At 36.2% G+C, this 10,084-nt stretch overlaps 2 protein-coding genes across 3 annotated transcripts; both read left to right on the top strand.

Moving 5' to 3' along the window:
• Positions 1-683: 683 nt before the first annotated feature.
• LOC111008052 (small ribosomal subunit protein uS9) lies at positions 684-1,406 on the top strand. Its single transcript, XM_022280650.2, has one exon. The coding sequence runs from the start codon at positions 774-776 to the stop codon at positions 1,206-1,208; it is 435 nt and encodes a 144-aa protein (XP_022136342.1). The 5' UTR covers positions 684-773; the 3' UTR covers positions 1,209-1,406.
• A 4,930-nt stretch (positions 1,407-6,336) lies between these two features.
• LOC111007521 (putative ribosome biogenesis protein RLP24) lies at positions 6,337-7,633 on the top strand. Of its 2 annotated transcripts, none has more exons than XM_088122348.1 (5): positions 6,337-6,473; positions 6,561-6,677; positions 6,825-6,938; positions 7,043-7,179; positions 7,266-7,633. In XM_088122348.1, exons 2-5 carry the CDS (start codon positions 6,597-6,599, stop codon positions 7,438-7,440), a joined length of 507 nt encoding a protein of 168 aa, XP_087978474.1. In that variant the 5' UTR covers positions 6,337-6,473; positions 6,561-6,596; the 3' UTR covers positions 7,441-7,633. The 2 variants fall into 2 exon arrangements, with proteins under 2 accessions (XP_087978474.1, XP_087978475.1); XM_088122349.1 differs by having other exon boundaries at positions 6,338-6,473; positions 6,564-6,677.
• Positions 7,634-10,084: the final 2,451 nt, after the last annotated feature.

Genomic DNA, 10,084 nt, shown 5'->3' with positions numbered 1-10,084 from the left:
AATTATGTTTAGGTCGGTAAAATACATAACCTATTAAACACTCTAGATTTACAATTTAACATATTACTTTACTAGTTATTTTCTCGTTTGCAAATAATGATACTATATATAAATTCATCATTTATAAAGGAAACTGAAAATTCAATTCACTTTAAAATCTAATTATATAAAATAAATTTGATTAAATTAAAATTGTAAACATTAACATCTATTAGAACATGTAAAAGAAATTATATAAAACTATATGATATACTATTTTATTATATGTCTAATGTTTCTCTATTTAAAAAAATATGCCTAATTTTTGCCATCCATAATATAATAAAACGAGCCAATCCAAGCATAGCTGAATAATACACCTATCAATCTTCAAAAGTCGGTGATTCAATCCCTACTCTACCATTGTTAAAATAAAAAATTTAAGTGTATGATATGCAGAGAAAAAAAGAAAATAGTTTCCAAAAAACGAACTCAAGGCGATGTATTGGGCTGGGCCGGCCATTTGGAACAGGCACGATAAGTTCGGCCCACCTTATTACCGTCCACGAGTTTGAGCCCAGTTTAAATGAAGCCCACCAAAGGCGAAGTATTGGGCTGGGCCGTTTTCGAGCTATAGGGCCGCGTAAAAAAGCAGGCTTCCAAAACCCTAATCTCTTTTTCATATAAATTGTCCGCTTCGATTTTCTTTGCCCTACACTCGGAACTTCCTCTCTCAGAGCTAGGGTTGTTGCAGGAGGCGAACCAGGTGAGCTACCAGAACTCCGGTAAAAAATATGGCTGCTCCGATCGAGTCGGTCCAGTGTTTCGGCCGGAAAAAGACGGCGGTGGCGGTGACGTACTGTAAGCGCGGTAGGGGTTTGATTAAGATCAATGGGTGCCCAATCGAACTTGTGGAGCCTGAGATCCTCCGTTTCAAGGCTTATGAGCCCATCCTCCTCCTTGGACGACACAGGTTCTCTGGAGTCGACATGCGCATCAGGGTCAAGGGTGGTGGTCACACCTCGCAGATTTACGCCATTCGTCAGAGCATAGCGAAGGCCTTGGTCGCGTTCTACCAGAAGTACGTGGATGAGCAGAGCAAGAAGGAAATTAAGGATATCCTCGTCAGGTACGATAGGACCTTGCTAGTCGCGGATCCCCGACGTTGCGAGCCCAAGAAGTTTGGTGGTCGTGGAGCTCGTGCGAGGTTCCAGAAATCTTACCGTTGAACCCAATATATCCCATTTTGGAAAAGACTTTGTTATGGTTTTTGGCTTGCGGTTCTTTTTTATGCTTTCGAATTTACAAGGTTTTTTTTGGTTTAACCCTTTAATCTGTTCTCTCATAAAATTAGAATTTTTGTCGTAATGATTTAGACTCTTTTTTGCAATTATATTATTCGGCATTGGAATGCTCTTAGCTGATTAGTAGCCTGGATCTACAATAGCAGTTTGAATGGTGTTACTTTTCTCTGCAAGCTCTGTCACACCGTGTGTTTCCTAATTCTTATTATTCCCATTCTACGAATTTATGTGTTAGGGCGTAGTGTTTGACTTGGTTGATAGATTTGGTTGACAAACGCCTTCTGGTTGTCTCGCCTTGTGGCACATCCCTGTTCAAGTTAGCTGCTTGTGCTAAGAATTTGCCTTTGTCTGTGTCATTGATTGCAGCCCATGTACCTGATAGTGTCCAATCATGAATGGTTTTTGTTTGTGAATTTGGTTATCACTTTGTTCTCTTGGTGTATGGTTATCCCGAGCTCATTATGTAAATTTTAAATTGTAATTTTGCCATCCAAGTGTGTAATGCTGTGGTATATGGTTCACATTTTAACATTGACTGGAAATTTTTATTGACTTGAAAATGGGGGCATTAACAGTGTTTATTTCAGGCCTTGGAAAGAAACTCTCAAGTCAGTTTGTTGGACAATGTACTTCAGTACCTCTTTAGAGTCTTAGAAATTGTTAAAACTGATCAATTTTAAGTTATGTGACATCGTGATGCAGTATATTGTTTGTGTTTGGATATGAGTGTAACCTACTTGCTAGAAATATATTAGTTTCTGCCGATGTCCTTACATATTTTGCCACATGATTATTTAAGATGTATAAGTCATGTCTCCCATTGCTTTTAATGATACAAGTATCAGTCTGCAAGGTTTTTTTGCTACTAAAGCATGAAGGCATTTTCTGTTGAGTTTTCTTCTTGGAAGAATGGGTAGCCAATAGGGTGCTAGTTAATCCATTTGCCATTACTTGACGTTAGGCTGAAGGTCAGCCCTAAGGGGAAGGTTGGTTGATAAAGGTTTGGGGTCTCTTTGTGATACTGGTTTAGAGGTCTCAAGTTCGATTCTTTGGGTGTGCTTAATACCAAAAACTCTTGATGTCTCTCTCGCATCTTGGTCTTAGGTTGGGCATGGGTGCTCATGGGTATAGGGACTTCCCATCTTTAAAAAAAGATATTAAGTTGAAGATATATTGTGGAAACACTTTAGGATCAAGTAAATATGTTTCACTGTTACTTGGATCAATTTTTGTTGTAGTCTTATTCTGTTATATGTGTGTGTGTGTGTATATATATATATTAGTTTTTAAACTTTCCATGCTTGTTCTATTTTGTGTTTGTACTTTTGTTACTATTATAAATCTAATCTTTGTCACATTTGTTACTATTCTTCATTACTAGTTGATTGATTCCTTTTAAAGTTTTGGCTTCAATGATTATGAATATCCATTATGTTCGAGTTAATAGCCAAATTGTTATCGAATAGAGAGTAAATACAAGAATTATATCTCATACAAGTTAGTTTTATGTAATTTAATTTATATGTTCGTTCGTAGTAAATTTATGCCTGAACAGAACCAAATTGATACTATTGGAGATAAAACTATTAAGTTACATGTTTCTGGATAGAATTTTCAGAATCGTTTGTAATTTGGAATGAAAATGGCTGATAATGTAGTGCTGGTCGTGTGGATGACCCTTCACATGGTTTGATGTGCAAAATTATATTATATGTAATAATATATTTTGACTTATCACTTTGTTATTTATTTAACTTTTTTTTTTGTCAAAAGGGGTGAGGATTTGGACTTTCCACTTCTGATCTAAGTTATAGTTACATGGTTTAGTTAGTTGAGACATCGGACTAAGTTGAGTTAGGTTAAAGGGATTTTTTGGACGAATTCGAAAATTCGGTTGGGTTAAAGGGATTTTTTGGACCAACTCGAAAATTCGAGTTGGTTAGTTTGTGGACTCCATCGAACCAAAGTTGATAGGCAACCCAATCAGGTTCCAATAAGAGTTCTGTAACAAAAGTTCCACCAAAATTTTGTGGGTTTATGGGACTGATTTTGCAGAACAAAAGAAAGATAAAAAGCAATATAGAGACAGAGAGGGGGAAAACACCTGAAAATGACAGCGAGGTCAGGCACTCCCAAAAGGTTTCATAACCCAACTCAAACGGAGGATCTTCGACTCCACGAGTTCGGAGAATCTCTGGCTCCAAGGCAACCAAGTTTCTACTCTCTATTTTGCTTTTCTGTTACCTAGTTCCTTTGGCAAGTAGTTCTCCGACTCTCCCACTTTTATGATTTTCAAGTTTCTTGATTTTGAAACAAATTACGCAGAGGGAAGGTTTATATTACGGATGCAGGGCGATGAGCCCAGAATTGCCCCTTTGGGTCATATTATTGGGCAAGTAAGACTGTAGGATTGGGTCAATTGCTTGGCTTTTGCAATGAAGAACCGCACAGAATGTTGGAGTATGAGTACATGCCTAATGCTTCCCTCGCAGATTTTCTTTTCGGGTCTTCAAAACCAAATTGGTATCTGTTGGGATAAAAATTGTGGAGACAAATATTTGAAAAAGTCCAAACCTTTCTTTATTCTTCTTTTGTTGGTGGTGTGTGGCAAAATCAGCCGACAGTTCAAAACAAATTTGGTGAGTGGCGGTCGAAAACGATTTTGCACACAAATTTGAGTGGCGGCAAAGTTGTGTTGTTGCACAAACTTGTTGGCGGTGGCAGTGAGTGTTGGCAGAGCTTTAGAGGGGAGTTTTGGAAGTTGTAGTGCATTGTCGGCAACCAAATCTTGTGAGTATTGTGAGGTTTTTAATTATTGTATTTCTTAGGATTATATTGTTGTAGTTTCTAGAAACTAATTAACTTTTGTCGAGGCCTCTAGATTTGAGAGATTATATTATTGTCCACATATCATAGTAGAACCCGTTATCGCGGAATACTGAAATATTATTGGTAAGTAAATTTTTCCAACAATATCAAAAGAATTCAATAGGTTGACACTCACCAGTCCAATTTCAAAATACCCTAGGTTGACAGAGCATGCTCAACCCACTAAGCTGAAGGAAATTTTAATGACAAATATAACAAATAAATTATACATTACAAACTTCAACCTCACCAGAGTTTTGCCAAATCTTGAAACTCGTCATGAACCAATGGTTTCGTATGAATTTCATACTACTCAAATGAGATTTATTTCACCAAGTTTCATTTCATCTCTTTATTTATGTTTCAAACCTCACACTTTTTCATCAAACTAATGGTAATTTGGTACTTTCACCTTGCTAATAAATTAAAAAATATTTTTTGGTAAAAAAAAAAGTTTTGAAAACTTCTGGAAAACAGAAAAGATAATGGGCAGAACTATACCAGGTCAAACAACATCGAAAGTAGAAAAGATGAATAGGATTATTCCTATCTTCAGGATTACTGTAGATGTCAAAATCCCATAATATTTTACTCTAACGATTTTATAAATATAAAAAACATCATGACTGATAAAATGTCAACAGATTCTGATCTAGTTGAGTTCTTGAGGGATTATTATAAGAAATTAGGACTTTTAGTTGAAGAAAGTAATAAGGAGGTGAGTAAGAAGAAGACTCTGTCATCCATCTTTTGAATCAGAAAAAAGAATCAGAGTTGTCTTCTATGGATTTGAGAGATTTACAAATTAAGTATTGAATACATGTCTATGAATTTTGATGAACAATCAATTTTAAGGAATCGTCTAAAATAATTAATATTTTAATAAAGAGCAAAGTGTACCTCACTCTAGTTTAAAACCCCTTACACACAAAAAAAGTTGAAATGATGGAACATCAAACAAGTTTAATTGACTGGTTAATTAATATTTTTCACTCTCCTCTAGAGGATGTTTGTCTCCCCTCATTTGTCCCACATATTACACCGTTGACTGGTAACGTTATCCCATGTAACCTACGCGATGACAAATCTCCATATTATGATCAATTGTACGAGAATGAGGTTGAGTATGAGTTTCAGAGCGATGATGCGTATGATTATGAAGAATATCATACTGAGGATGGGGTTGAGGACGAAGATAGTGAAGCAAAGATTGAAAACAATGGTAGGAATGTGTATAATAACGGGGAGGGAGATGTGCTTGAAGACCATTTTGAGAATCAAGGTCGACCTGTTCATGAGTCGCATATAGTGAGTGAGAGAATGCACCTTGTCAAACAGTTGAAGGAGTAGTTTCACGTTCGATGCAGAATATCGTAACTGGTGATGAGACAGACTATGTAAGTGAAATTGTTGTTAAGGGTATTTTCCGATCGAAAGAAGAACTACGCTTCAAGCTGTCTGTGTTAGCTATGAAGCTTAATTTTGAATTTAAGGTATAATGGTAATTTCAAATTCACAGTAGTGGTTCTCTTTTTCACGGTCGTGGTACAACGAGTGGTTAGGTGAAACCTCGTCCATGAGAGATATTGCATTAACACCACGACCGTGTTGATTCGATCACGCCCGTGGTTTATGGTTCATTTGCGACTTCACTTTTGGTTTCCATATTGAGGCTAAAATAGTAATTTAACCCTTCTATATTCTTTTCAAATAATAGATTGGGCCAGAAAAGTCAATTTTTCTAATTGAGGTCATTAGAGCAAATGAGAAACTTTTTTAGGTCGTCAAAATCCGTAATTTCGAAGTACGCAAAACTCAAGTGGGCAGAACACTCTCAATCCACTCAGCAGAAAAGGAATTTTAATTACTCATAAGAGATTTCTTTGACCAAGTTTCATTTCATTGCTTTATCCATGACTCAGACCTCTCTCTCTCTTTTTTTTTATCAAACTAATAGTAGTTTTGTATTTTTGTCTTCGCTAACAAATCAGAAAAATATCTTTTGGGTCAATAAACAAGTTCCGAAAATTTGGGTCAATTACGTAAATCCAAAAACCTTTTGAATTATTTTGGTCAATTTTCCCTATTGTTTATTCAACTCTTAAAATTATCTTGTTTTTGTATTGTTGGGCCGTTGGCCCACTTGGGCTCACAATATCGAAACCCATTTATGAAGTGGTTAGGGCACTTCTTCTTCGGACAAAAGAAAACAGAAGCGTTTTTTTTTTTTGGGGGGGGGGGGTTCTTCTTGCGGCGGTAGCGAACCGGCGACTAGGGTTTTTTCTTATTCCTTCGCGTGTGAGCGCCGGAAGCCAGAGAGAGGTGAGTCGGTGTATAGCAGGTTCAGTCGATTTTGTAAACGTATTAATTGCAGTTCGTTTGATGTTTTCTCTACTGTACCTTTTGTAGCAGGAAATTTAGGCTTGTTATTTGAATAAGAAAAGAATGAGGTTAGAGAAGTGTTGGTTCTGTTCCTCCACCATATATCCAGGACATGGTATTCAGTTCGTTCGCAATGATGCCAAGGTAAGGGTGTAAAGTTGTTTTTATTAGCTTGAAGATTGCAAACTTTCTTGTTGACTTACGAGCCACCATCTTGTTCATGATCCTTTGTTTGCGGTGCATATTAGTTGTAGGAATTGATGGTCGTTCTTGGTGGTCGTTTTTCTGCAGATTTTTAAATTTTGTCGGTCAAAATGCCACAAGAACTTCAAGATGAAGAGGAATCCCCGTAAAGTAAAATGGACTAAGGCATACAGGAGGTTGAATGGAAAGGATATGACACAGGTAAACTTTCTTGATTGATTTCTGGAACAATTAGGATTTTGATTTTTGAAAGTCCAAACTTTCTGGCGTCTCTTTAATTGTTGTTTCATATTGGTATTATCCAGGACTCGACTTTTGAGTTTGAGAGGAAGCGCAACAGGCCAGAGAGATATGACAGGAATCTCACAGAAGAGACATTGAGGGCTATTAAGAAGATCGATAAAGTCAGAGCAGATAGGGAGTCAAGGCACATTGCACGCAGGTTTAAATCTCTTCCATTACCACGCTGTATGCCTATATACTGTAACTACTGCTTTAGGTGTAACTTGGGATTGTTCACATTTGTAGAATGCAAGGAAAGAAAGCAAAGGAGCTCAAAGAGGCGCGCAAGGAATTGGATCAGAGCATCAGTTTGGTCAAAGCACCTTCTGTTCTCAAGGAGGATCCTTCCCTCACCCTTCCAAAGATCAAAGTCAAGGTGGCACAATCGCAAGCAGAGCAAAATCAGGCTATGGAAGAATGAACTTGTTACTCTCTTATATCGGTACATCAAATGTTTACGCCGTATTAATTTTTGTTACATCAGGAACAGCCACAATTCTTGTGCACATCATCTGGTAGTTTGCCATTGTCTGTCCTTACAAAGGCATGGTTATGTGGACGTACCATTTGAGAAATTTTTTTGAATACAGACTCTTAAAATTTTTCTTGAATCATTTCTTGGTGCTGTTTTAATTTGTATTTTTCCTCACCTCTCGCTACTTTTGTTGAAGAGGGCATTTAGTGATGAATTCACAATGGAGATTGTTTTCTAGATTGACTGTAGGTGGTGGAATGATATAGCATTCCAACTAAAAAAAAAACTGTGACCCAGTTTCTGGTTCTCCACAATCACAAAAATATTACAAGGCTTTATTTTTTTCTTCAAGGAGATCCAATGTTCCTCAAGGAGACCCATTAATTTTAGGTGTGAATTTGAGGATTTTCAACTCAACCATTTCAAACCAAATGGTTCTTCTGTGCTTCATTTCAGTTGAGGATTTTCAACTCAAACCAAAAGACTACGATAATCAAATGTTCTAATCGAACTCGTGGAGCCGGAGATCCTCCGTTTCAAGGCTTATGAGCCCATCCTCCTCCTTGGACGACACAGGTTCTCTGGAGTCGACATGCGCATCAGGGTCAAGGGTGGAGGTCACACCTCGCATATTTACGCCATTCATTTGCCATTAGGGTGATAGTTAATCCATTTGCCATTACACGACATTAGGTTGAAGGTCAACGATAAGGGGTTGATTGGTAAGAGTTTGGAATCTCTTGGTCATACTGGTTTAGATGTAGTCTCAAATATGATCCTTTGGGTGTGCTTTATATCTAAGACTCTTGATGTCTCTCTTGGATCTGAGTACTAGGTTGGGCACGGGTGTTCATGGGTATAAGGAAGCAAAGCTTTGACTTTCCGTCTTTAAAAAAAGTTAAAATTATTAGGTTGAAGACCAAGATAAGTAATTTGGAAACATTTTAGTATCAAGTAAATATGTTTCACTGTTACTTGGATCAATTTTTGTTGCAGTCTTATTCTGTTATATGTGTGTGTGTGTGTGTGTGTGTATGTGTGTATATATATTAGTCTTTAAACATTTAAACTTTCATTTCATGCTTGTTCTATTTTGGGTTTGTACTTTTGTTACTATTATAAATCTAATCTTTGTCACATTTGTTACTATTCTTCATTACTAGTTTGATTGATTCCTTTTAAAGTTTTGGCTTCAATGATTATGAATATCCATTATGTTCGAGTTAATAGCCAAATTAATATCTAATAGAGAGAATACAAGAATTATCTCTCATACAAATTAGTTTGGTGTAACTTAATTTATATGTTCGTTCATTGTAAATTTATGCCTGAATAGAACCAAATTGATACTATTGGAGTTAAAACTATTAAATTACATGTTTCTGGAGAGAATTTTCAGAATCGTTTGTAATTTGAAATCAAAATGGCTCATAATGTAGTGCTGGTGGTGTCGATGACTCTTCACATGGTTTGATGTGCAAAATTATATTATATGTAATAATATATTTTGACTAATCACTTTGTTATTTATTTATTTATTATTATTATTATTATTATTTTATTTTATTTTGAGTTAAAGTGAGGATTTGAAATTTCCACTTTTTGATCTAAGTTATATTGTTTAGTTAGTCGAGACGTGGATATTCACAGATTGGGTTGGGACGATTTTTTTGGACCAACTTGAAAATTTGGATTGGTTAGTTTGTAGACTTATCAAACCAAAGTTGATAGTTAACCCAACCCAACCCAACCCTACATTTTTTGGGTTGGGTCAGGTTGAGTCATCAGATTTCAATAAGAGATCTGTAATAGAGAAAATGCTGATGCAACAATAACATAAAACAAAAAGGGTTGAGTGAAAGAGGGAAAAAATATGGAAGTAAAAATCGAAAACCAAGATGGAAAAACAACAAATGAAATGTAACAATCCGACTAAAATTTGTCGGTTTTAAGGGATCGAGAAACAGAGAGAGAGAAAACACCTGAAAGTGATAGCGTTCAACGCGAGGGGAAGTAGAAGGGGAGAGTGAGACGGGAGGGGACCAAAAATTGGTCTAGTCGGGTTATCTGAACACCCCTAATTTGAGCTATAATCTACTTGTTATTCATTTTATTATTTTTTAAGGAGTATTGTCTTTATTAGTGATATCATTGGATGTAAGCTTAAAAACTAAATCCCAGGCTTAAAAAAAAGTGGATTAAAAAAAAAGTGACCCATTATGGCATTCCTAAATCTCAGGATTTTTTTTTTTTTGTGGGTAGAAAGCATAAAAACTGAACATACTTAGACACAGAATAAACCTAGAGTGCTTCTTCTGGAGATATTCAATAGGCAAAAAGGTAAAGAAGTTTTCCAAACTTTGGGAGATCTCTTCCAAACAAGCTTCTTTTGGGAATATATTGGGTTCAGAACTTTTATATCTTCAGATGTGACTCAACTTAATAACTTTTATTTGTTTGCTAAGCCTAATTATTTTCCCTTAATATGTAAGAAATTTCTACTAAATCGTTCTTTGAGAATTTTGGTTGCACTAGCCCCAACAAATCTAATTCTACCTCTAACTAACGTTTTTTATAAGTCATACCTTCG

The sequence above is a fragment of the Momordica charantia genome, assembly GCF_013281855.1.
Source record: "Momordica charantia cultivar OHB3-1 chromosome 4 unlocalized genomic scaffold, Mcharantia_2.0 BLBB01000004.1, whole genome shotgun sequence".
In the NCBI taxonomy this organism is placed as follows: Eukaryota; Viridiplantae; Streptophyta; class Magnoliopsida; order Cucurbitales; family Cucurbitaceae; genus Momordica; species Momordica charantia.
The sequence above is the reverse complement of the archived record's forward strand: the minus strand, read 5'-3'. Positions and strand labels throughout refer to the sequence as shown.

Excerpts from the sequence above, each read along its gene's own strand:
- LOC111008052 (XM_022280650.2), top strand. The coding sequence starts at position 774 with ATGGCTGCTCCGATCGAGTCGGTCCAGTGTTTCGGCCGGAAAAAGACG.
- LOC111007521 (XM_088122348.1), top strand. The coding sequence starts at position 6,597 with ATGAGGTTAGAGAAGTGTTGGTTCTGTTCCTCCACCATATATCCAGGA. Across the intron at positions 6,939-7,042 it reads ATGGAAAGGATATGACACAG|GACTCGACTTTTGAGTTTGA; the intron begins GTAAACTTTCTT and ends GGTATTATCCAG. Across the intron at positions 7,180-7,265 it reads TCAAGGCACATTGCACGCAG|AATGCAAGGAAAGAAAGCAA; the intron begins GTTTAAATCTCT and ends TCACATTTGTAG.